This window comes from Mucor velutinosus, assembly GCF_035048745.1.
Source record: "Mucor velutinosus strain NIH1002 chromosome Unknown tig00001563, whole genome shotgun sequence".
NCBI classification, from domain to species: Eukaryota; Fungi; Mucoromycota; class Mucoromycetes; order Mucorales; family Mucoraceae; genus Mucor; species Mucor velutinosus.
Window position 1 is genome coordinate 3,476,915 of NW_027041904.1, and position 26,070 is coordinate 3,502,984.

The 26,070-nt window shown below is 41.0% G+C and overlaps 8 protein-coding genes across 8 annotated transcripts; 3 read left to right on the forward strand and 5 right to left on the reverse strand.

Annotated features, from left to right (window-relative positions):
- Positions 1 to 592: 592 nt before the first annotated feature.
- ATC70_009759 (uncharacterized protein) lies at positions 593 to 5,189 on the forward strand (the record flags this gene model as incomplete). The annotated part of the gene is made up of 5 exons (XM_064828987.1): positions 593 to 668; positions 731 to 1,591; positions 1,688 to 1,964; positions 2,031 to 2,294; positions 2,348 to 5,189. 5 exons carry the CDS (start codon positions 593 to 595, stop codon positions 5,187 to 5,189), a joined length of 4,320 nt encoding a protein of 1,439 aa, XP_064686189.1.
- A 1,148-nt stretch (positions 5,190 to 6,337) lies between these two features.
- On the reverse strand, positions 6,338 to 7,272 carry ATC70_009760 (uncharacterized protein; the record flags this gene model as incomplete). The annotated part of the gene is made up of 4 exons (XM_064828988.1): positions 6,338 to 6,419; positions 6,488 to 6,671; positions 6,727 to 6,861; positions 7,236 to 7,272. The coding sequence occupies 4 exons, from the start codon at positions 7,270 to 7,272 to the stop codon at positions 6,338 to 6,340; spliced, it is 438 nt and encodes a 145-aa protein (XP_064686190.1).
- A 164-nt stretch (positions 7,273 to 7,436) lies between these two features.
- FET3_3 (ferroxidase fet3) lies at positions 7,437 to 9,624 on the reverse strand (the record flags this gene model as incomplete). The annotated part of the gene is made up of 7 exons (XM_064828989.1): positions 7,437 to 7,868; positions 7,928 to 8,126; positions 8,187 to 8,579; positions 8,636 to 9,218; positions 9,283 to 9,373; positions 9,430 to 9,551; positions 9,609 to 9,624. 7 exons carry the CDS (start codon positions 9,622 to 9,624, stop codon positions 7,437 to 7,439), a joined length of 1,836 nt encoding a protein of 611 aa, XP_064686191.1.
- A 1,567-nt stretch (positions 9,625 to 11,191) lies between these two features.
- On the reverse strand, positions 11,192 to 13,878 carry ATC70_009762 (uncharacterized protein; the record flags this gene model as incomplete). The annotated part of the gene is made up of 4 exons (XM_064828990.1): positions 11,192 to 11,299; positions 11,353 to 11,649; positions 11,712 to 11,873; positions 11,944 to 13,878. The coding sequence occupies 4 exons, from the start codon at positions 13,876 to 13,878 to the stop codon at positions 11,192 to 11,194; spliced, it is 2,502 nt and encodes an 833-aa protein (XP_064686192.1).
- Positions 13,879 to 14,614: 736 nt separating this feature from the next.
- On the forward strand, positions 14,615 to 18,518 carry PEX4 (E2 ubiquitin-protein ligase peroxin 4; the record flags this gene model as incomplete). The annotated part of the gene is made up of 6 exons (XM_064828991.1): positions 14,615 to 14,782; positions 14,842 to 14,991; positions 15,050 to 17,574; positions 17,638 to 17,778; positions 17,837 to 18,127; positions 18,179 to 18,518. 6 exons carry the CDS (start codon positions 14,615 to 14,617, stop codon positions 18,516 to 18,518), a joined length of 3,615 nt encoding a protein of 1,204 aa, XP_064686193.1.
- Positions 18,519 to 18,773: 255 nt separating this feature from the next.
- Positions 18,774 to 19,816, forward strand: ATC70_009764 (uncharacterized protein; the record flags this gene model as incomplete). Its single annotated transcript, XM_064828992.1, has 3 exons — positions 18,774 to 19,137; positions 19,197 to 19,609; positions 19,676 to 19,816. The coding sequence occupies 3 exons, from the start codon at positions 18,774 to 18,776 to the stop codon at positions 19,814 to 19,816; spliced, it is 918 nt and encodes a 305-aa protein (XP_064686194.1).
- Positions 19,817 to 20,066: 250 nt separating this feature from the next.
- Positions 20,067 to 21,377, reverse strand: ATC70_009765 (uncharacterized protein; the record flags this gene model as incomplete). Its single annotated transcript, XM_064828993.1, has 1 exon — positions 20,067 to 21,377. One exon carries the CDS (start codon positions 21,375 to 21,377, stop codon positions 20,067 to 20,069), a length of 1,311 nt encoding a protein of 436 aa, XP_064686195.1.
- Positions 21,378 to 22,162: 785 nt separating this feature from the next.
- ATC70_009766 (uncharacterized protein) lies at positions 22,163 to 22,811 on the reverse strand (the record flags this gene model as incomplete). Its single annotated transcript, XM_064828994.1, has 5 exons — positions 22,163 to 22,265; positions 22,336 to 22,493; positions 22,552 to 22,560; positions 22,642 to 22,677; positions 22,749 to 22,811. 5 exons carry the CDS (start codon positions 22,809 to 22,811, stop codon positions 22,163 to 22,165), a joined length of 369 nt encoding a protein of 122 aa, XP_064686196.1.
- Between the last annotated feature and the right edge of the window lie 3,259 nt (positions 22,812 to 26,070).

Here is a 26,070-nt window from a genome sequence, read left to right on the forward strand (position 1 = left end):
AAGAGTCTTTGCCTGTACTCTCATTGTGTCTGATGGTTGCGCGGAAAAAGACATCGGTAGATCGAAATTTTGTGATTCAGCGCCAACATGTCAAGAAGAAACATATTTGCAACTATGTTGAGATGACTGATCCGAGCTTAAATCCGACCAAATGACCAACAAAGAGCAACTTTTTTTAAATATTCCTCTCTTGATCAACATTGAATTGCCTGACGACATCTACTTTGGAATGGAACTAGTCATGTGAAGCACTATATCAGTTCATGGCAGTAACACAAGATGAAACGATCACTGTCCATGCCCATCTTCATATGCAGATAGATTAGCGATTGGTCGTTGACCCATAGATTTCAGAGCAAGGACCCAATCAGATGTTATGTCGCGATGTGGTACCTATTGTTATTAAGGAATAAGTGGGTTTGAATCTATTCGAGATGTTTAAAGTGGTGAAAGTGGAGAAGAATTCCTTTTTTCTTTTTTTAGCCTCCTTCTTATTTTTCATCTTTTTGTCAAGCCTTTTTTTTTTTACAGTGTAAAAGAGAAACTTCTTTGTCTTGTCTGATTAAAGAAGAAAAAGAGAAGGCGATAGATCATGAAGTTGAACAAGATCCTTTGTGGTTTATCCACATTTGTATTGAGCGTTACTGCGATACCCCTGTTTGAAATCCGTAAGTCATGAGAGAGTATCTATCGAGATTGATTTGCGTAGTGTACTGACAGAGATAAACAGCAAATGACTATGATCGATATGGTAAACAATGCCCTTTGTTTGCTCATGACAATGTAGCATGTCCTATGATTTGCGTCACAAATCAAAACTTGTGTCCTACTGCATTGGCTGCTACATGTCCTACAGGCTTAACATTTTGTGGTGATGGTACTTGTCAGCAATCATGTGCTGACATTGCTAACGCTTGTCAATGTGGAGACGATACAGTGCAATATTTCCCTTGTGCTGCTGGCCAACTCGTCAACATCTCTCATTTTGATCCCATCAATCAAGTGGTGCAAATCCAAAACACATGTGCTGCAAACGCAAACATCTCAAGTGCCAGCATTGGTGCTTGGGGTGATTTCAATACCTCTTCTCTCTGGCTCTCTTGTCCTGTCATTGAGCCCAAATTCACCTATACTGAGCCCATGTGGATTGCTGTGTGGGCATTGATGGGTGCTGAAGCTGCTATTTTGGCTCTTTGGGCCATCTACAAGTCGCTTCGAGAAGCCAAATATCACCGCGCTGTTTCATCGCATCTTAAATCTGCTAGCTCCAACACTGTCAACGCTACCAACTCAACATCTCATCAAGAACAAGCGATTAGAGTTAATAGTCAGATTGATGAAGCGGAATACAAACTGGATGTTGCAAAGAAGGACAACGAGAAAGCTGCTGCTGCTGCTGCTTCATACAGCGACGAGAAGTCTGAGGGCAAATACACAAATTCCACTGTGGAATCTGACTCTATCAAGGAATCCGAGAAATTGAAGTTTCGCGGTTTCCTCAATGACTACTTTGGCATGTTTGGATTTGCCTCTTGTGTAATTACAACCTTATTATTCTTTGTGTTTTTGGGCTGTTTGGTTGGTGATTATTGTAAGTAAACCGAGAGAAAATTTTTTATAGTTTGATTTTGTACCACTGTACCGACTTATTAACAATATTACATCCTTCTGGTCGCACGATAAATAGATGGCACTTTGGGTGATGGTGCTTTGACGGTATTCTTGTCGGGCGATGTGTCATCCAAGATTTTCACTGCTGTCTGGCACATTGCCGCTGCTTGGTTCTGTGTTATGATGTTTACCAAGAAGACCATTCGCAACTACTTTAGAATCGAATCATACCCTCATAAATGTCCCTATGTTCAAGTGGAACGCAAACAGGACGAGCTGATTTTTTTGGCTGATGGCAGTAAATGGATTTCAAAGCTCAGAGTCCTTGAAAGACGTGTAACCGAGCGTTTGGGGTAAGTGGTGTAGGATAGGTATACGCAAAAGACATGTTCAGCTAAACAATACTCGATATCCAATAGAATGAATGTCCTGGTTTCTACATGCCCCGTCAAGCTGACAGAAAACAAGCTCCGTTATTTTGAATACCAATGTATGCGATATGTTTACAATACTGATAAATCAAGATTCGAACCTTACGAATTTGATCTGGGATCTACCAACAGAAAGCTCCAAGGTTGGTCAAAGGGTGTATCCAGCCAAGAGGCAAAGAGCAGGGCTGATTTTCTCGGTGCCAACATTATCAAGGTGGATGTCCCTTCCATTCCTGTTGCCATCTTGCAAGAGTATGTTACTCATGATGATTCAAAGTAGACCTTACTCACTTTATTTACTGTAGATTCTCCTCCTTTTTGTATCTCTACCAAATGATGTGTATGTGGGTCTGGTACTACTTCCAATACTATCAAATGGGTCTTGTGCAAACCTGTATTATTCTCGTTGCTGCATTTATCCGTGTCTTTTTGCGTCTCAGAGCAGAACACCGTATTAAGGAAATGGCAGAACATGTTACAGATGTCACTGTGTTACGTGATGGCCAGTGGACCACCGCTTCCAGTGCCGATTTGATTCCAGGCGATGTCTTTGAAGTCGAAGAAAACACCCTGATCCCTTGTGATGCTGTTGTTCTCTCAGGTACTGTTGTTGTCAACGAGTCTTCTCTCACTGGTGAGGCTATGCCTGTTCGTAAGTTTGCTATTGCTAATGATGACAATGCCTATGAGATGAATGGCTCTGGTAAATCAAACACCTTGTTTGCTGGTACTATTGTCCAACAAACCACTCCTGCTGTTTCCACTGACGAAGAGCGCCGTGTGTACGCATTGACACTTCGTACTGGTATTGCCTCTGAAAAGGGTATGCTGATCCACAAGATTCTCTTCCCATCTCCTGTTTCTTTCATCTTTAATGAGCATTTGAAGGTTGCCATTTGCATCCTGTTGGTGTGGGGTCTTGTTGCCTTCTGTCTAACATTGTATTTGATGGGTCGTGGTAACATTACTAGTTGGTACTATGGTGTCTTTATCATCTCTGAAATCTTCTCTCCTTTGCTTCCTGCTGCTTTCACTATTAACCAATCTGTTTGTGCTGCTCGCTTGAGAGGCAAGAAGATTCTCTGTATTGATCTTCCTCGTATCAATCTCGCTGGTAAGGTGCGCATCTTTTGTTTCGATAAGACGGGTACTCTTACTCGTGAAGGTTTGGAATTCTATGGCTCTGTCTCTGCTCCCTCTGCTGTCATCGCCCCCTTTGGTCATCGTGAAGAAGATCCCCTCAAGATGGAGCCCATTTTGGCTATGGGCATTGCCACCTGTCATGCTGTCACCAAAGTCAAGGAGCAATACATTGGTAACCCTGTCGATATTGAATCGTTCAATGCTATGAAATGGGATTTGTTAGAACCCACTGAAGCTGCTTATTTGGATACTTTGGCTGTGCCTTCTGCTACGCCTACCAGTGAAAAGAAGTTGGTCCATGTTGTGCGTCGTTTTGAATTCGTCCATGCTCGTGCCTCTCAATCTGTCGCTGTGCTCGATCCCGAAACGCAGCATGTCCATGTCTTCCTCAAGGGCTCTTTTGAGAGAGTCAAGTACCTCTCTCATCCTGATTCCATCCCTGTGGATTATGATCAACAAGCTGCCAAGTATGCTCAGGAAGGTTGTTATGTATTGTCCATGGCTCATCGTAATATCGGTGTCTTGGGCCAAGATGTTACTATGGAACAACTCAAGTCCATGACGCGTGATGAGCTCGAGCAAGACTGCAGTTTTGCTGGTTTCGTTCTCTTCCGTAACATGTTGAAGCATGATACTACGGATGCGATTGCTGAATTGAAGGGTGGCGACACCCGTGTCGTGATGATTACTGGTGATACTGCTTTGACTGGTATCTTTATCGCTCGTCAGTGCGGTATGATTGAACCTCATCAGCGTATTCTCTTGGGTGATCTTGTGAATAGTACTGTTGTTTGGCATGATGTTGAATCTGGAGACCAAGTCGATGTAGATCAAATCATTGACCAAGATCCTCGTGAGGAACATGAGAAGCGTGTGGAACTTGCTATTACTGGTCGCGCATTTGAAGCCTTGATCAAGGAAGACAGAATGCGCAAATACCTCTTGATGACTCGTGTGTTCTCTCGTATGACTCCCAATGACAAGGTGATGTGTGTTCAACTTCATATGGAAAAGGGTGTCACTGCCATGTGTGGTGATGGCGGTAATGATTGTGGTGCTCTTCGTGCTGCTCATGTTGGTCTGGCCTTGTCAGAAGCCGAAGCATCTATTGTGTCTCCCTTCAGCACTAGCAACCGTTCTATTATGCAATGTGTCGAGCTCCTGAAACAAGGTCGTTCTGCTCTGGCTACCAGTTTCTCCAACTACAAGTTCATGATCTTGTACGGTAATGTCATGTCGTGGTGGGAACTGTTGATGTTCTATTTCAGTGTCATTGCTCCTCAACCCCAATGGATCACTATTGACGGTTTCATCACTACGCTCATGACATTGGCTATCACTCAAGCACAGCCTGCCAAAAAGTTGGCTTCTTCCAGACCTACTGCCAAGCCCTTGGGCCCTTATACTCTTGCTTCCTTGTTGGGTGTTATTTTCGTCAACTTTTGGTTCATGGTGACCAGTGTTGTTTGGCTGTTCCAGCAAGACTGGTTCGTCTGTAACGAATTTGATAGTTCTTCCATCGATACTGCCAAGTGGTGGTTGATTGGTGACAACTATGAAGCTGCCATCATCACGTTGGTTGCCATTTTCCAATTCTTTAACAGTGCTGCTATCGTCAACTTTGGTTCAGTGTTCAGACGCTCTTGGTGGAGAAACTACATCTTGGTCTTTTTTTACTGCTGTTTCTTTGTGCATACCAGTTTCCTCATCTTGGCTGATCCCAATCCTTACAGTTGTATCTTCCGTATCAATTGTGGTACTAGCTCTAAATTGGTTGAACTCGGTTACCCCCAACCTTCTTGGGATATCCCTGACTACAACTCTCCTGTTGGCCACAATGTCTTCCCCAAGTCTTTCCGTTGGCAGTTATGGGGCTTTGTTCTTGGTAACTGTCTCATCAACGTCATCTGGGAGCGTGTTGTCCTGTTATGGTTCCTCAGAAACAAGTACATCAAGAAGAACAAGGAAACCCCAAAGAAAAACAGAGCTGTCTTTAAGCTTTAATTTTACAATTTAATTTTATATTTATACACCTTTTTTTCCTTCATGCACCTAATTTGTAATTTTCCCTTTTATTCCCTTTCAACTCGCTTAGAATACTTGCTCCATTTTTCCTCATATTATAATAAAAATGATTGTCCAGTCTAGTTTTCAATTGTGATCCTCAAGAGTGATTCTTTCTGACAGCTGAATAAACCTACGCAGCTACTACCAGCAGCAATGGACTATTGATTTCAATCCCAGCGCGTCAAAACATTTTTATGTATTTCGACGTGTTTTATGACAGATAGGGTCAGCTTTGGGCAGTTATAACTATCTGAAAGTACTTGAGAAATTTACGCTCCAAAAATATGCTATACATGAGCATCTTAGCTATCTGATGCTGTAGGTTTCATCTATAGAAAAGCTGGGACCATTACGTGCTAGGTTGGTAAAAATAATCTTGTATTCAAGGTCAAAAAAGAGACAGTTTCACATCTCATCTATTCATATACTACAAAAACTTTGCTTACGTTATACAAAATTGATATCAAAAGATGCATTAAGAGCTATTTAATTTACTAGCAGCGCATTTGGCTTCTTTAAAGGCATTCTATGCAGTTTTCAGTTTACAGGGTATTTTCGCTGTTTCAAATGGCCAGAGCGTAATTCTACGGTGCTTTTGATTCGCATTTGGCACTGTCTGCTTCTACAGCATGTGTAGGTGTATTGACCCATTGCACTTCGCAGCCATGAGTTGTAAATGCAAGATGCATTGAATATAATACGCTTAAATTCACGTGTAAATCAGTGAAGCTACTGCTATGCCTAATTAATGAACTGCTGACATTCCCAATGTCATATGTTTGACAGTTTGCTGATGACTTTTTGGAGTATTTGTTTCGAATCAAAATTGGCCACTATTGAGGCAGCCAAAGATCCTGAGCTGGATCTCTCCTCAGATCAACTTTGCAATGTGTCAACTGTCAAAAGCACAATGCACCAAAACATTCATTCCAAGCATACATACTAACACATAACAACCTTTAAATTAACAAATATAATATTTTTTAATGTAAATGTCTTTGATTTATTTCTTCATCTTTTTTTGTAAAAGTTAGACTGAGATAAAAAAAGAAGAAAATTTTATACGAGAAAACAAATATAAGAGTTTACTCCTCGTCAGACTCCTCAGCAAGGGTCATGGCGATACGATCCAAATCTCTTTGGCCATCTTGAGTGATCTTACGGCCACTAATAACAGAATATTGCACGTTAGCTATCACTGCGCACAGATTGACTCGTTCAATAGATCCACTTACCCCTTCTTATCCTTCTCCAAGACACCAATCTTTTCCAAAGATTGGAGGACCTTACGGTTGACGGAACCGGAAGCGTTGACGTGGTGAGAGGGACGAGAACCACGGTTGACAGTACCACCGTGAACCTTGTTCAAAGCACCAACACCAACAGACTTGCGGATGTAGATGTGACGAGCAACGGAAGCTATGTATAGACGCTTAGACATTGATTCCAGTCAGCAATCAACAGCATAACTTACCAGCACGGACAAAGTACCAATCGGGATCATAGGGAGCGAGTTCCTTGAAGGTACCGGTCTTGACAAGATCGACCCACTTGGGGACTTCGAGCTTACCAGTACGCTTGAGGTAGGCAGCGTAAGCCTTGATGAAGGCTATATAACAATCAATAGAGTTTAGTATCACATGTGGATGAGTATTTATTGCTTCAGAAAACAGAGGCAAAAAAAGAACGAGCCAAGCCACCAGATCTCCTCTTTCCACAGCCAACATCCCAACATCTACAATTCAAAATATACTGTGAAGTCCAACGTAATATCATGTCATTTGCTTTCGTATAAGTCCACATGTAACAAATCGTGTCATTAGGGATATTTATCACAAACATCTTAGTGTTTCCGTCATGGTGGAGAATATTCAAATTTCTTCGAAACAATGTATTGGGATGATGGCATGGCTCTGTTTCTTTTTTTGTCTCTGCATGTCTCTAAAGCAACTATTTGATTGATGAAAAGAAAAGATATCGTACCGTGAGAGTTAACGTCCTTGACAGTGATACCAGCCATGATATTTAAATGCACTGAATTCGAGAAGCAAAAAAAGAGAGGGTTTTCAGATGTTGCGCACTTCTTGCTTCCTCAAAAATAAAAAAATTTTCCCCTAAACCAAGAAGCGAAAAAGTCACTTATTCTAGTCACATTCGCAACCAAAAAGGCTTTTAAAAATTTATTTAGAATGCTACATCCCACACACGGACAGCTGCATCTTGACCTACAGATGCTATGCTTAATCCACTGGCATTATTTAAAAAGTGAACGCTGTTGACAGCATCAACATGAGCATTCTTGATGGCCACCTTCTTGAAGGGCTTGTCACGATTCCATACATAAATGTTGGTATCAATGCTGCCACTGACTAAGAATTGACCACATTTGGACCAGTCTAATGATGTGATACGGCTGGTATGGAAGACCCAACTCTGGATCTTAGTTTCCTTTGATTCGGTATCATAAATAAAGATCTTGCCAACACTGTCGCCCACAGCGATCAAGTTTGCCTCGGGATGAACTGCTAAAGCCGTGATATTACCAAGATTTTTGCTTAATTCTCCAGCCTCTGTGTAGTTGCCACCACTCAATTCATATACGCGAACCTTGTTGTCCTACATTTTGTATTTAGTAATTGTTCTTCAGGTGCCTTGCTCCTATTTGTTGATCTTACTTGACCACCAACGTAGACAGTCTTGCCATCAGGGCTAATGTCAGCAACAGAGGGTGTGAATCCAGGCTTTTCAAGCTGGCCGATCTTTTCGAGTTTATCATCATACACAATAACTGTTTCGTTGGTAGCAACAACAGTCGTCTTGTTCTCTGAAACAGTGATGGAAGAAGGAAGAGATCCAGTAGTAGCAATCTTTCCGCTATAAGTACAGATATTTAGCATGATTTTCATCTCGACTCTTTCCTACATATCTCGGTACCTGAATTTGAAATCGTTGTTTGATGCTTGACGTACAGTGTCATCCATGGCAACAGATAATAGCTCGTTCTGCTTGAAAGCCAGAGAAGTAACTTGATTGCCATGACCCTCACCTTCAATACGCTCAGCCTTTGTATGGTCTCCTTCGCCTCCATACTTCCATCCAAAGACGCGACCATCATATGAACCAGTAAATAAGGTATCGTCTTCAGAAACAGTGAGAGCAGTAATGGCCTTACTATGACCATCAATGTGACGAGAGACCTTACCGCTATTCTTGTCCAAGTAGCTGAATCCACCAGATAACGATGCAGTGATCAAGTAATCGCCCTTCCACAAATTACCCACTTGTTGATTGTCAACGGCAGAAACAGCAGAGTTGATATCAAAAGTACTATAAAGATTAGAGTTAGCCAAGACATTACATAGCATCAACAGATAGCTACTTACTTGACCACAGCTCTACCATTTATATCCCAAATCTTGGCAGTACAATCAGCAGAAGAAGACAAGAGTTGGGTACTATCAGGAGACCATGCAAGAGCGAAAACACTACCCTTATGGCTATTCTCTGCGGTAGTCAACTCGTCAATCTTGTCGCCCGTCTTGCCGTCATACAAAAATATCTTTCCATCAGCACCAGCACTGGCAAAGAAGTCGCCATTAGGAGAGAATTGAACAGAATGAACGAAACGAGTGTGATCGCGGATGGTTTTGGCGTATTTGAAAGGTACGCCGTTGAAGAAGGCTACCGTCATATCATCTGAAGCAGTAACGGCGCGGAATGGACGTTGTTGGCGAATACTGACGCTGTTGATCACCTTAGAATGACCTGTAATCTCGCCTACAGAGGACAAGGAATCAAAAGAAAAGGCATGGCCGAAGCTTTCTTTGCCTTCACCAACTGCAATCAAACGCTTGCTCTCACTATCCCAAGCAATATCCTTAATCTTGCCAGAAATTGGACGACACTCGTTTTTCAAAATGTGCTCCTCGTTCACAGTATCCCAGATACGGACGTTGCCTTGGGCATCTATAACAAATGACTTGAGTTGAGCACTGTGGGTAGTATGATTGTGTAGATATTGTCCCATTACCTCCAGAAGCCATATAATATCCGCTAGGGCTGTAACGAGCGACAGTAGTTTGAGCTTTGTGTCCAACATACTCAGTGGCGAAAGAAGGGTTCTAATATACGCTGCTCAACATGGATATCACATGCCATGTTGCCTTGGCCAACTTACCTCCAAGTCTCTCATGAAGACAGATTTACCGTTGGTATAAGCAAAGGTTTTGCCCTTGGGGTCAGTCTCAAGCTTGATAGACTCACCACGAGCAGTGTATGGCAGAGGTGCAAATGTGTATTCTAATGTTCAAATATGGTTAGCAGAGCTTACGCGACTCTTGTCAAATCCAAACTTACTCTTTGTATATGACATGATATGGATGTTGGTATGGAAAAGAGAAGAAAAAAGGAAATCCTCAAACAACTTGCATCTATTTATATTCCCCTGAGTTTTAATGATACACATCCTCGCTTTTTACATGAATCCATTGAACCTTTATTTTGTCATTGAGTGTACAAGACTTACCTAATTTAAAAAGCAATAGTTTGCATCAAATTATTGCTTATGAAAATAAATGAGCGTTTATCGCTTAATTTAGCTTTGATGTCGTTTGTAAAGATTGATTTGATCTTGATAGGATGTCTTGAAACAATCCCAATTTAGATTGTAGCATGTTAGCAATTACTGCAAGAGAGAGTGAGGCGGCATATGATACTATCAGATAATAATAATAACCTGCATCTCAAGCAATACTGTAAACTATTCTGCTAAGATATACTGAAATATTACGTTTTGACCATCTAACGTTATGCAAAAGCCTCTATAAACGATATGTAACGGTGGATTTGGCTCTAGTACGATGCTCTACGTCTGCAAAAACGGAAACAGTTCATATCCGGTGCAGACAGCATATTTGCAACACCCTATACTAATCAAAAATGCACAAATCTCTGCGAAATTTGAATACGTTTGACCAGCAATTTCTCGTGATAGATTCTGTTTTAGACTGCCAAAATAGTACCAAATAATTGCTCTCAACCAGCATTTACTTACTAACATCTTTGCTCAACTTTTTTGTGATCATCGAAAATCGACTTCGTACCATGAGGTACCCCTCATGATTTTTGGTCGATTTTTGGCCGTGTTTTTTTTTGGCCCAAAAAGTTGAGCAAAGGTGTCAGGAAGTTACTACTACTCAAGTGCAATTGTTTGGCGTCATTCTGGTGGCTCAGAAATGCCTAAATGTTAAGATATGAAGGCTTGAAAGATGCCAAATTTGGTTATGCTTTTGCTTTATAGCTTTTATTTACACAGCATAAATCGCATCTTTGGTAGCTGATATCTTCTGGAAGAATAGTTCTGCAGCTTGTGCAATTTCTAATTTGAATAGAGGGCATATTGGTTTTGGTAAAGCTAATTCATGCAAATTTTGATGCGTTATGTTTTTGGTAAGCTTATTAATAATGGCAATGAAAAACCGAATTTGCTGCTTGAATACCATGGTTTTGCACTTTCGCTTCGCTACGGTAAATCCCTCATTAAGATTAATATTACCAAATGTTGGGTTAGATGCTTAGTTGCTATGGTTTTTTACCTTCACTTCGTTACGGTAAAACCGCCTCATAAATCAATGCTACCAAATGTTGAATTAAATACGTTATTTTCTTGGTGGATGGGCTTAACACCTCCTCCAAATCCCCTCACCAATGCCGGCCTCGCCGGTAGTTTTACTCACTTTGTACGGTACTCAATTCTTTAAATTTTGAAAGGATATGGTTTGTTTGTCTACTTGTTTTGAATGTTCTACAGTATATATAGTGAAGAGGATGTTAATTTCGAGCAGCACATGTAAGTTTAAAACAAGATCAACGAGAAAAAAAAAAAGTAAGCAAGCTTTATTAAAAATCGAGAAAATCAAGGAACAAGAGCATCTATGTGTTTAAACCTTGTTCATCACCTCGATAGATGCATAAACCTTGATAAGATTGATAAACTTCAACTTTGCTACCTCTTTTTTCTGTAAAAAACGAAAGTCGTTAAAGAATTCCTATAATTTCATATGAGTAAAAAAGCTTTTTCGATTTATATCATTCAACTCACAGTATTCTCCAGCAAGAAAATTGGCGAAGGACGCTCATTAGGGTCGCGATGAAGCAATAATGTCAGCAATTCCTTGTATTGTGAAGAGACATCTTTTGTGATAACAGGTTCTCTTGAAGCTAGCCATTTCCAACCCTGTTGCGAATGAAGGCCTTCGTAATCAAAGGGGCAACCCTCAGATAAAGGATCACCCACTGCCAATTCGTACATCATGATACCAGCAGAGTACATGTCCGATTTGTAGCCATATTTTGCATAGCTGTCAAATTCAGTAGCAGCTACTTCAGGAGCAAGATACTGTAAAGCAACAAAAGGTGTCAGTAAACTAGTTTGAGAATAGATGAGTAGTAAAAATCTACCAAAGGTGTTCCACGAAGATGGTGGCAAACTTCGTCTATTCGCCCACAGAGCCCAAAATCAGTCAACTTGATTTCACCAGTTTCGGTCACGAGGATATTAGCAGGCTTGATATCACCATGGAAACGGCCATTTCCGTGCAAATAGGCCAAACCTTGCAAAAACTATACACAATAAAATGATGAGTTGAACATTCTAGCCATATAAGCTTTGAATACACTGTATGGTTATTACCTCATGCATGATATACCATACAACCTTCTCTTCATATGGAAAAGCATTTTCTTGGCGCAACACTGAACCCAGTTTGCTCAAACTAGCTGTCATACGAGGCATGATGATCTCCAGATTTAGGTCGTCTTGATTCAAAAAGACTTGATGAAGCTTCATCAAGTTGGGATGGTCTAAAGTTAAGCCAAACACCTCTTCTTCTGCGCCCAAATGCAAAGCCATCTTCTTACCAATCACATGGGTTTCTTTGCACTGCACATAATTTGCAAATCTGACCTTCTTCATGACATATTGAATAGGCTTTGGAGCAGAAGCTGGAGGCTCTTCAAGGTACTGGACCACATGAATATCACCATTGACGCCACTACCAATTGCATTGATACATTCAATCTTTGCTGAAGAGGCACCCAAGACAAATTTATTACCAAGGCGAGGCATAAGATCATTGCAGAAGTCGCCAAATGCAGTCTGGTAACTTGCGAACCAGTTATCAGGAAGACGGTCGACTTGATGAATGCTTACATTGGCGTATTCAGCTCCACCCATATCAATTACTTGTGCAGATACATACGGTGTATTTCCTTGCGCTGCTTCTTGGTGCTGCTGTCGTTGCTCTACTAGAGGTTGAGGACGTCGTGGAGCTGGAGGTTGTTGCTGCTGAGACATTGCTTGCTGAGGCTGATATTGTGCTTGCTGTTGTTGTTGACATTGGCGTTGGTATGCTTTCATCTGGTTTTCATAGTGTCTTTTATAATAACCGTTATAGAACTTTTGAAGACGTTTTCTCATTTCTTGTTCTGTTTCTTGACGGTGACGATTGGCAGCAACAGGTTGGTAGTGTTGAGGTCCATGTTCATATTGGTATGGCAGAAAACCCTGTGGATTGATGTATTGTCCTTGCTGCTGTTGGTACTGTTGATGTTGAGGAGGATGTCCACCAATAACACGGAAACCTTCGCCAGTTGGACCAGGGAAAAGCTCTTGTTGAGGTTGTTGCTGTTGAATACAAGGCGTATAGATCAAGGGTGTATGTTGTTGATTTAGTTGCCAAGCAGGAACGCCATGCAAAGGTTGCCAGATATTGCCATTGTTGTTGACCACTTGAGCAGGATTTTGGCCATTAGCAGCAACATAGTGAATATTGGCAGGAGCAACCATCATCTCTTGAGGCTGAGGATGAGCCATGACAGCAGCAGCAGTACTAACAGGGACACCAGCTTGAGGCAAAGGAGAAATCAACTGAGCAATAGCATTGTGGACAGCAGGGACATTTACTTCTTCTTCTTCCTTGATAATCACCTCATTCCAATCTCGAGGCATATCATGAAACCCATTGGAAGGAGTACGATTTTCCTCTTCAGAGCTTGAACCTGAGTCATTAGGAGAAGCATCACACTCCATACCAAATACCCCCAAGATCTTCTTCTTATTGAATTGCAGATTGGCAAAGTTGTGGAAAGGATTCCTTTCATTATGAGCCAGAGGATACGTGTTTCCAGGAGGACAACCTCGTACAGGTTTAACCTGAGGACAGCGATCAATAGAATCAGCATCTTTTGGCACTTTGGCCTGAGTTGGTGCTTTTGCTGCTGGCTGATCTCTCTTCCTCTGATCTGCTGCCTTGCTGACAATTTCTTTAATGGCGGCTGGTGAGTCCTTGATTTCATCCAGGATCAACTTTTCTACTTGATTTATTATCCAGTCAGCATGAGGAAATTGCTCTTGTTGTTGCTTGAGCCATTTCTGGATCGGTAAAGGCAAGGCTGAAGCTGTTTCTTTATTCTTGTGGTAATTGATGCGCAACTCCCAGCTCAAAATACGCAAATCGAGCTTGGACATGAACTCAATGCTTTGATCTGCGGTGGTTTTGATAGGCTCAACAGCGCTGGTGTTCTCTTTGTTGCTGTTGCTGAGGAAAAGAGCCCGCAAAATATCCATGATGAGATTAGGTAAGCACAAAAGGAGAGTTGTATAGAGAAAAAGGAAAGCGATAAGCGATGGTAGAGAAGGGTCGCAGGTGAGAAGAGGTTTTGCAAAATTGGAGATGTGTAAGCATATACTTTATATACATATACTATCCATGTGTTAATTGTCCAGTGCGTCTAAGTCAGTGTCAATGAGCCTTTTTCATTTTGCCATAGATGATCATCCTTATGCAGGGCAGGCAACGGTATCATTGATCTCGCTCATTGACCTCTGAAGGTTTTCTCAGATGCCATTGTGAGTATCAATGCCACAGGAACAAATGCCTCGGTGTTGCGAAATTCCAGTAAATGTATGCAATGTAGCCACACTCTGTACCTGCTCTTCCCTCTTACAGTATTTGTAGAGCATGCTGATGACATGCATTTGGTGGCATATCATTTCCAGATGCCTGGATCATTCACCTCGATGTTGATGTTCATTGTCCATCAAAATACTTATGCAAATATTAGGTCACTCTCAAGACATTTCAATGCTAGCATCGATATATCAAGACTAGATGCCATTCCAATACTGGCTTATAGGTGAGCACGCTTTAGCTGGACTACATATTGTCCAACATTTAAAGCGGCATTGACGCCTAATCTACCTACTAAAACAGGCACACGCGTTGTGACCGCCGCGAAAGGATGGAATAAACAATTCAATTTAACAATCAATCAATTAGGCTTTTATTTCAGTAGAAAGAATCATGTATCTGGAGGAGTTACTTATTGAAGGGTTCAAATCTTATGTATCGAGAACACAAATTACAGGCTGGGATCCCGAGTTCAATGCCATCACTGGTCTCAATGGTACTGGTAAATCCAACATTCTAGATGCCATTTGCTTTGTATTGGGTATCACCAACTTGTCTCAGGTAAAACTAGCGTAGAATGCCATTCAGAATACAATGAACTGACTCTTTGTTTATTATAGGTGAGAGCCAGTAATTTGCAAGACTTGATCTACAAACGTGGTCAAGCAGGAGTAACAAAGGCCTCAGTGACCATTGTATTCAACAATGAAGACAGAGAGCGAAGTCCAGTTGGTTTTGAAGCTTACAAGCAAATCACAGTGACAAGACAGGTAAGCGTGTGCGCACTGATTAATATATCACTTGTATCCTGACACACTGTGCGTGTAGGTCTTGATGGGTGGTAGAACTAAGTACATTGTCAATGGCCATAATGCGCAACAACAAACAGTACAAAACCTCTTTCAATCAGTGCAGCTCAACATCAACAATCCTCATTTCTTGATCATGCAGGGCCGCATCACCAAAGTACTCAACATGAAGCCTACTGAAGTGCTGAGCATGGTAGAGGAAGCTGCAGGCACCAAAATGTTTGAGGACCGCAAAACCAAAGCTATTGCTACCATGGCCAAGAAAGAGCGCAAAGTCGAGGAGATCAACACACTCTTACTAGAAGACATCATTCCCAAACTGGATCATCTGCGTGCAGAGAAGCGAGTGTACCTGGATTTTCAAAAGAACGAGGCTGAAATGGAGCGATTGAATCGATTGGTAATCTCATACGAATACAAGAAGCACGAGGAGAAGCTCAACAAGTCAGGGGCAGACAATGAGGCCAGATTCAACAAGATCAATGAACTCAGGGCCCAGGCGCAAGCTATTGAAGAGGAAATTAAGCGCATAGACTGCCAAAAGAAAGCAGTGTCTGAAAAGATGAAGAAGAACTCGGCCAGTTCTGGAAAAATAAGAGATTTAGAGGCCAAAATCAAGGAATACACTACACAACTCGTCAGACTCAAGACCAAAAAAGACCTGCTCGAGTCCTCCACTACAGACGAACAGCGATCCTTGTCCTTGCTGGCCACTCAAAAGGGAGAGTCAACACGCAATCTGGCGGAAAAGAAGCACGCTTTCGAAAGAATCAATCAAGAATATGCCGCCTTCAAAAAGGGACATGATGAAAAGACAGCCGAGATGAAGAACACGGATGAATTGATCCAGACATTGACCACCGGTGTTTCTGCAGAGGAAGGACATGAAAATGGCTACATGGAGCAATTGCAGCAATCCAAAAACGCAGCCAACCAAGCATCTACCACCGAGGAACAGGCATCACTCAAAATTCGACATTTGCAGAACGAGCTGAGAGAAAAGGAGCCTCAGGCTGTCAAGGCGTTAGCTGAAAGCCAGGGCTCAGTTGTAGCATTAGAGAGAAAGAAGGTGGAAATCACAGAGATCCAGAACCAACTGAACGCATTACACTGGAACCCAGATATTGAGAACGACCTTTTGCGCAGAAAGAACGGAACACGAGATAAACTCAATGAACTGTACGATGAAAGGGAAGCACTGACCAGAAACCTGTCCAGTCTCAACTTTCAATACTCCAATCCCACGCCTGATTTTGATCGATCTCAAGTCAAGGGTCTTGTAGCAGAGCTCATCGCCTTGGACGAAAAGCATTTTGAGGCATCCACAGCGCTGGAGATCTGTGCTGGTGGCAAATTGTACAACGTGGTGGTCGAGAACGAAAAGGTCGGTGCACAGTTGCTGGATGGTGGCAGATTAAAGCGTCGCTGGACCTTGATTCCGCTGAACAAGATTCAGGGGCAAATCATACCCGACCACAAAATAGAAGCAGCTCAAGACATTGCGCCTGGAAAAGTGCATTTGGCATTGAGCCTGGTGGGTTACGAAAAGGAGGTATATCAAGCCATGGAGTGGATTTTTGGCAGCACGTTTATCTGTGATGATGCGCAAACAGCCAAGGATGTGACATTCAACAAGCATGTTCGCGTCAAATCAGTCACCTTAGACGGTGATGTCTATGACCCCTTTGGTACGCTGTCTGGTGGCTCCAAACCTAATTCTGCAGGTATCTTGGTTAAGGTGCAAGAACTGAACCGTGTAAATCAAGAGATTGACCATCACACCGAGATACTCAACTCGTTGGAGGAAGAAATCCGAGCTTCGCAGAGTGCTATCGCTGATTACAAGAAGTGCAAACAACGCCTTGATCTCAAGTCGCATGAGTTTGCCTTGCTGGAACAACGTATGAGTAAAAGCACACATGCTCAGTTGGCTGCGCGAGTAGAGACCTTGAAGGAGCAAATCACTCAGCAGCAAGAGTTGATGCACAAGGCTCAGCAGGACAAGGAACGTGCTATTGAGGAGTGTACCCGCATTGAGACTGAGATGGCTGATTTCAATAACAACAAGGACACCAAGTTGGATGAAATGAATGTGCGAGTAGATAAGCTGAAGCATCAGCTGAAAAAGAGTGGCATCAAACTCAATGACATGCAACGTGCAGTGCAGACGTTCGAGTTGGAGATTGAGCAGATGGAAGCCGATATTGTCAGCTGCGACGAGGAGATGCAGAAAGTGCGTGATGCCATTGAAGAGTACAAGACCTTCATTGCTGACATGACCAAAGAAATGGCAGAGATCAACCGAGCCTTGGAAGACGCCAACATGGCCTTAGAGACTGAAAACAGAATCTTGAATGCACACAATGAAGAATTCAACGACTTGTGTACAATTTATGACCGCAAAGCCGCAGAGCTCGTAGAGCTCAACCTCAAAGTGCAAAAGATTACGCATGAAAACGAACGATTTCAAAAGGAAAAGCAAACTTCTGAACAAACAGTGCGTGATTTGGAAGCCCAAAATGAATGGATTGCAGATGAGAAGCAGTAAGTTATGGTTAGTTGGTGTGTGTGTGTATGCTTGTCTTTTGACGATGCTTGTTGCACTAGATTGTTTGGCCAGCCTGGTTCTGCGTATGATTTCAATAACATCAGCTTAGTGGACGTGCGAAAGCAACTGCAGCAATTGAGCTCAAACCATGAAAAGATGCGCAAACAGATCAATGTGCGTGTGATGAATATGATTGACAAGTAAGCTATACGCAAGTAGTTGGCACAGAAACACATACTGACAGACATCCCCACATAGCGTTGAAAAGAAGGAAGCCTCATTAAAGGAAATGCTGTCGACTGTCCAAAAAGACAAGCAGAAGATTGAAGACACCATTGTGACACTTGAAAACTACAAGATGGAGGCTTTGGAAAAGACATACCATAAAGTCAACAAGGATTTTGCTGAAATCTTTGGTGATTTGCTGGACGGGAACACGTGTAAATTACAAGCACCTGAAGGAAAGCTGATTTCAGATGGATTGGAGGTCAAAGTGTGTTTAGGTGGTGTATGGAAACAAAGTTTAACAGAGCTGAGTGGTGGTCAAAGGTAAGACTTGGTATGATGACGATTGAAGCTTTACTAAACAACTGTATACAGATCTTTGATCGCTTTATCATTGATTCTGTCCCTGCTTCAATTCAAACCAGCGCCCATGTACATTCTAGATGAAGTGGATGCTGCCCTTGATTTATCACATACCCAAAACATTGGTTCATTATTGCGTACAAGATTCAAAGGGTCTCAATTCTTGGTGGTTTCACTGAAGGATGGTATGTTTAATAATGCCAATGTCTTATTCAAAACAAGATTCAAGGACGGCACCTCTGTGGTCGAAAGAACCACACCGTACAGACAGGAAATGAGTCGTAAGCGTGGACGTAATGATAAGGAGAATAGGCCAGTTGTAGCCTCATCCTCCACTGCTGCTACCTCTTGAATAAATATACTGAATTTTTTTTGCCTGACATTGATACTGGTATTCCTGCTCATGCAAATACACAAATTTGGAGAACGCCAGATCATGGTACACAGTGGAGGCTTGCAATAATGGGCATAAGGTTGTTTTACTATCCTACACACACAATCAAGGCGCCCAAACTTTTTTATCATTTGAAATCGCGTATGTGCGTCTCTTTTTTTTTTTTTTTTTTTGATTGACACTTTATCCAGCAAATAAAAAAAAAAAAAAAAAATGAAGAGAAGCAGAGAAAACGAAGCACCTACTAAACCCAACAAGAAACAAACCACCTTGCTATCCATGTTTAAGCCTGTTGCAACTGCGCCTGTCATTAGAGCACCTAAAGTAGTAGATGGCGTCGAGAACAACACAGAGACTTTGGATGATGTACCTGCAACCACCACAAAGAAGGGAGATCCCAAGGATTTGTTCAAAGGGGCTGATCAAGAAACACTGGAATTGCTTGATCTCGAGATCACTACTATGAATTATGAATGGCTCAGAGTACTCGCACCTGAAATGACCAAGCCTTACTTCTTGAAACTAAAAAGATACCTGAAAGCCGAATTGGCAGCCAAAAAGACGATATTCCCACCTTGTAAGTGTGTGTTCAGTCCCACCCGAAACAATCAAATCCACTGACAATGAACTCCATAGTGAATCAAATCTACAGTTGGTCAAATTATACACCTCCCTCAAAAGTCAAGGTTGTCATTCTCGGACAAGATCCTTATCACAACTTCAATCAAGCACACGGTCTCTGTTTCTCTGTAGTCAAAGGCGTCAAAGTGCCACCCTCACTTGTCAACATGTACAAGGCACTTGCCATGGAATACAAAGACTTCAAGACACCTAATCACGGTTATTTGGAAGAATGGGCTAAACAAGGTGTTTTGATGCTGAATACAAGCTTGAGTGTGGAGGCACATAAAGCAGGTAGTCATGCCAACCAAGGCTGGGAGCAGTTCACAGACGCCATCATCAAATATCTCAATGAAAAGAAGGCCAACATTGTGTTCATGCTGTGGGGATCTCATGCTCAAAAGAAGGGCGCTCGTATCAACAAATTGGTAAGAAGTGTTATACAGAAATGGGATTTCAAGAATACGTATACTCACCATATGCGTGTATTGTAGAAACATCACGTTCTTACCAGCGTCCATCCTTCACCTTTATCAGCTCATAGGGGTTTCTTTGAATGCAAACACTTTTCAAAAGCCAATGCGTATCTAAAGGAGCATGGTAACGAGGAAATTAATTGGAACTGTTTAGTATAAAAAAATAAATATGGAATAAATATATAAATATGAGTAAAGAGTAGTAATAATACACAGACAAGCAGACAGAGACAGAGATCAAATATCCATCAAGACATCTTTTCCTCTTGAATCTTGCTTACACATTGGACATCTAAAATTCAATGCTAACCATTCATGCACACACGCTTTGTGAAAATGATGTTTGCACCTGATGTAATTCCCTTTAGTCAAACTGGCCACAGTCATGACGAGCAGTACACACTGAGACTTACCATAGTCTACATAGAATATCTCCATCTTCATATGTCGATAGACAAATCACGCATACTTGATCTTGCACATCTGGTATTTCCAGTATATCATGCTCTGGTTCTATTTCCGACGGTGGATCAATCAAGCCTAAATACAGCCATAATTTATCAAACAAGCCAGGCTTTTGCTTTTGATGTTGTTGCTGACGATGCTCTGATTTGCTGAGATCAATGGTAATTTGGGTATCATTCAAGGTAGTTGCAGTGGCTGTGATAGTGGACAGAGTCGTTGTCAGTGGTGCTGTTGTAGTAGTAGTCATGGAGGGATGGACGAGTTTGATGTGGTTGGATGTCTCTGTGGAGCCTACAGTCGATTTGAATTGGTAAACTGGTATCGATGCTATTTCTTCAGAGGTGGCACCGCCCATATAAACACCATCATCCACATGTAATAATCGCATACCCACCAATACACAGGGCAAACAAAAGATCACAGAGGTGCACAAAAAGATGGGTACAGATAGTATCAGGTAACCATACACAATCAATCCAAGCGACAAGTAATACAGTGGTTGTGCTGTGTCTGAGCAAGTGGACGAGGTGAATAGCATGTAATTGCCAATGATAAACCATAACACTGCAAATAGATCCAGCGCTGATTTTGCTCTATCAATCCATGCCTTCAACAAGTTATCATCCAGCGTGTCTGTCGCCTGTAATGGATGCGGTGCTGTGGACGATGGCTGTGGTGCCTGTTGTGCTGGCGTAAGAAAAGCAGGATAATGGTTTCGATTTGTGGATGTAGGTAATATAGGAGGTGGAAATGATACAGGTCGATTACGTTCGCTCATAGCGTATGCTTCACTTAATTCTGCTCTTGCACTTGATCGAGGTGATATAATGGTGCTGGTCGGCCTGCGACGAGGTGCTAAATGCAGATAGATGGTAATTGGAGCAGTTAAAACAAGACGTACAATGTAGACGGTGACGAACACTCGCAAGGGCTTATCGCAATACATTTCCCAAGAGAACAACAGCACCACCATACTGGCAATGACTTGCATGCCCACCAATGTCATGGAGCATCCCAGCAGCAGCTTGGATTGCCTTGAGCTTCTACGCCAATTCAGTACGAAATGAGTGAACCAATGCGATCTGACCCTTCTGGAGGTAGGTGTTGTACTTCTTGAAAAGTTTACGGCATTCGAAGCGGAATTGGATAGGATTTGTGGTAAAGCGGGTCGTGTGGATGAGGATGAAGAGGAGGCAGATGAAAATGATAGATTGGATGGTTGATGTCGATGATTTAAGCTTGTATTTGAAGGCATTTAATTTTCTACTAGGAGCTGTTAGTTTTCTACCAACACACATGAAGAGCAACTCACAAATACACTATACTTTTTTTTTGTCAATAGTAAAGAGTAATTAAAACATGTAAAATACACACAGTTGGAGGAATGATGAATGATAGTATATATATATATATATATATATATGTATGTATATACATATATATAGACAAGAAGAAAAGAAAAGAAAAAACAGAAAATTGAATACTCTTTTTTGTTGTTGTTGTTGTTCTTTTTTTTTTTTTTTTTTTTTTTTTTTACATATAACAGTATGTATATGATAATGAAAAGGGAAGGAAAGAAAGAGGCCAAAAACAATAAAAAAGGATTTTATTCTATTGGCTCGGCCACGGTTCTTCCAGCCTCTTTCGCTCTTGTAGTATTCTCGCCTCCTTTTGTCTGACTCCTCGCCTCCTAATGCTTCTAGTCCCTCTTGCGTGTACAACATGGCATACGGCTTATCGATTTGTACACAAGTTTATATAAAATGCGAGATCAGATAGAAGTTTATTTGGATTGTTGGTATCTCTTGTAAACAACCAGTTGGTTTCGGTCTTGATCAGTGTAAATTGATTTAGCGTTGATTACCTAATACACACTGAGTTCTTTTTCCTGTCCACAATATCCAGAGTAGCATCCTTTCCACAAACCCGGGGAACCATCTTTCTTACCCACATGTCGTGACAATAAGTATAGCTGTTAGAATAATGATTTGGAATGGGAACAATTAAATTCCTAATTCAACAATTGTTTATTATTGCGATTTAATCAATAAAGTATTTGAGAGGTTCTTCACGAGACCAAATAGCGGTTCCGTCGGTAAGAATGGAGTAAAAATCAATCTCGTTGTCATTGGACTTGTGGCATCTAAAAGTTACGTCCAACATGTTGGTCTTTATACTACACACGCCAACCCACCTACGTGACAATAGCTTACCTGACATGGATGTACTTGTCATCATCAATCTCAATCTTGCCAAAGTAGTTGATACCATAGGCAACTTCTTCAGTAGCATACTCAACAAGCTTGTAGGTATCAATAACCTTCAGATCATCCAACAAATGGAGATCATGAACATTATCATTGTGCTTGAGCTAGGAAACATGAGCAATGTTATAACCTCTTTTTTCCATTCTGTATTTTCAAACTTACCTCATGAAGCTGTTTCACATAAAAATCAAGGCAAAAGATGGATCAATACTCAGGCACGTCCCATCACTCGCTCAGTCATTCTAAACTTACTTTATCAACTACAGCTTGCTTGACTTCATGAAAGACCTTACATGTAGGGCCGTGTTAATATTCTCTATATTCTATCTTGGTTTCCGTTTTTCCTTGAAAAAACTTACAGCTTTGGCTTCATCATCAGCAGGACGAACAGGTCCCATATTGTTATGTTGAACGTCAGACATGTTGTATGATTATTGGGTATTAAAGAGATGTATGCGTGTGAGAAAAGAAAAAGAAAGATGAAATGAAACCGAAAAAAAAATCGCCTTTATATATATGCTGCACACAAAGGTGATGGAACAGAAGGATCATGATGATTTGGCTGGATTCTGGTTACTCGAATGGAAGCTGTTGTGCAACCATTGCTCGGGCAAAGCTCTAATTTGGTCGTCTTGTGGATCGGCGTAATACTATCCTTCTTACTATAACATCGCCATCTTTCCTGCCACTGCCTATGCTTTACTAAAAGGCGTTAATGCGATTTGCGTAAAATAGCCATGATCCTCGCACAAACACAGTTGGTGTCCTTTTTTCACCAGCTGGTGTAGCTTTTGCGTCAAAAATTACAGGCAGAATGGTATCAAGTGATCACTGTTCCTAAACATTTGCAAAGCTATTTGCACAGAGTACATCTGCTCTTCAAACTTTAAAGTGTAGGTTTATAGCAGTAAAGCTTTAAACGATTCGTTCACTTTGTTTGTTTTTGAGGTAATAATCACCACATCTCTTGTTCCTAGACTGGGTTGAATGCGCCAAACCTTTCTTGAATCTTAATAACAATATCCCATCAAACATGAAAGCTGTATTTTTGTGCTGAATTGTATCCTAAATATACTTGTTGCTTTGCGACTAAAGATTTGAGTACTATTTAAACCTAATGCAATCCTATCTCCATTGGCAAAAACCAAGTTCTGAACCACATCCTTTCGAACTTGATTCTGGCTGACTATGCGGAAATGCTGATCCATGCGAACTGATGTTGCAGCTTCAAGTAATACCTCAGACGATAAGTAATTCTTGAGTCTACACGCTGAATAATGTAAAGGCAGATTGGTACAGATGTAGTACATGTTTTCCTTTTATAACCCTCAAAACATCTGAAAAATAGGTTTCTCTGAATATATCGAGTGAGATAGCTATCAAGAGTAATATTATTTGATACGCATTTTACTTCTGTACAACTTACTATGAACAGAAAACAATGGTTGCTATTGAAAATGATATGTTGTATTCACACATGTAACTGTACCTGAATCACAAATATTGTCGTTTGAATACAATAATAAGCTATGCACATATGGAGCATACGTAAATAGATTTTATCAACATGTAAATGATTACCATGATGTTTACTTAAACTAAGCTTCAGTGATCTATTCTTCATATGTCAAACGATAGGAAATAAGAAGCATATGTAATTATTGTTCCCAAGAGAAACTGAAGATATTTAGATTGATCATCTATATTCAAAATAACAACAATTATCATTTAGCACAAGTGCAGATTGATACTATAATTTAACATGAGAACATCATTCTAGATGACCATGTAAGCAATTCGTAAACTATATATATATATATATAAATAAAAATAGAAATTCATCCTTCATCCTTGATTTTTCTCGACTGATTTTGACTGAAATAAACCTATATGCATTCTCACCACGTATTTTCATCAGAATTATCTCTCACATAACCATTTACAACATAATATGTTGAGGCGATTTTTGGTTTTCAAGTTGAGGTCATTCCAAATTGAATTTTAAAACATTGATGCCAGAGCTTTTACAATAATAGTGTATTCCTGTGGCCAGTCCCTCGCGGACAAACAAAGGTGGCATAATAATTAGATTCTAGATTGGATGAATCGGTGGTGAGAATTAGAGCTTTTTCAAGTAGATAAAACGAATTTTGTGTAACGAGCTTCAATCATACAAGGCTTTGTTAATTACAAGTGACCATGAGTAATAGACAATGGATCAGATGTTCGAAAACGTTGTTGCATTGAAAATCACTTCGTGATGCCTTAAGCTTGCTTCGTTGTGGTGCAGCAAAGATTTAAAGTTGTGCTGCACAATCACAAAAAAGGAATATCATTTCTAATCGCTACATTGATGCTAGAGCCTTCATATCAGCACATCATAGCGCATAATAAATGCAAGATCAAATGATTGCACCTTATAATACTCTTGATCAAAGAAGGATTTAAATTGTTTCCATTTGATTACGCTTTTATTTTTACAAAAGACAAAATAATGTTAAACGGCAGATCAACAGAAAATCAACTAGTTGTAGACCTTTTCTTTTCCAACCCCGAGCCAATCAAATCGCTTGAAAACTCCGTTGACCTAAAAAAAATTTTGCGAGGGTTTCCCCCTGTTTTGATGTGAGGCAAAATTTTAAGCTCCGCTATATATAGCAATATAGCTGTTACTATCATCAAATTTCCCTCAGGTGCTAGAGCATGCCTTACTTACACCACCTAGCTTTAGATTCTGGCGTTGAGACTCTCAATCATCACTAAAGTAAGTAGTGATAACCAAGTGAAGGCGGCCTATCTACCTCCTAGCCTCGGATAAAGTCTTGTTGAGCTTCAATGATAGGCATATCCACACAACGTAAAAAAAGGTATGCTTCAAAAGAAACATAAAAATAATAATGAAAGAAGAAAAGAACATAATACTATAAGTGTATAGTAGTATGTAGGCAAAAAAGAGACACTCACACGAAGCGAGTCAAAGAAAAGCATAACAAACACAACATCAAAGATGCTTAAAAAAGCTCGTTGCTGTTGCAAGAAAAATGCATGCATGAGCAACGTGCATGGTAGTAATAGTCGGATGTAAAGCAACATGACACACATACGCACAACTGCAAAAGCAACAGTGGTATTATAAGTTTGCGCTACAACATAATGACTAATGCTGTTTCATGTAAAGCTACAGAGGAAACACTACCAACAAAAGAAAAAGAAGAAGAAAAAAGCGCAACAAGGCAAACATCATGAATGCATTATCACGAGAAAGGAAGCAATAATATAAGCGTTCAAAGAAGTTTTATATCATTGCTACCAGAAGAAATAAGATACTTACGACTTACCACAGCCACAGATAGACCAGAGGATACACAATCACCAGAGGTAGACCAGACAATGAGCATGCACCAAACACAGTAGATCAGGGAAGACCATATTAGCAGCAGCAGCAGCAGTAACACCAGCACCGTAAAAAAAACCGAGGAACGAGCGACACCACAGAACGAGCATGCACCAGAGACAGTAGACCAGAAAAGACTGTATTAGCAGCAGCAGCAACACCAAAAGCAACACCACCAGTAAGACCATCAGCAAGATCAGAAGCAACACCAGCAGCAACACCAGCAGCAATACTAGCAGTAACAACAACAGCGTAGAAAAACCGAAGAACGAGTGGCACCAGAGACC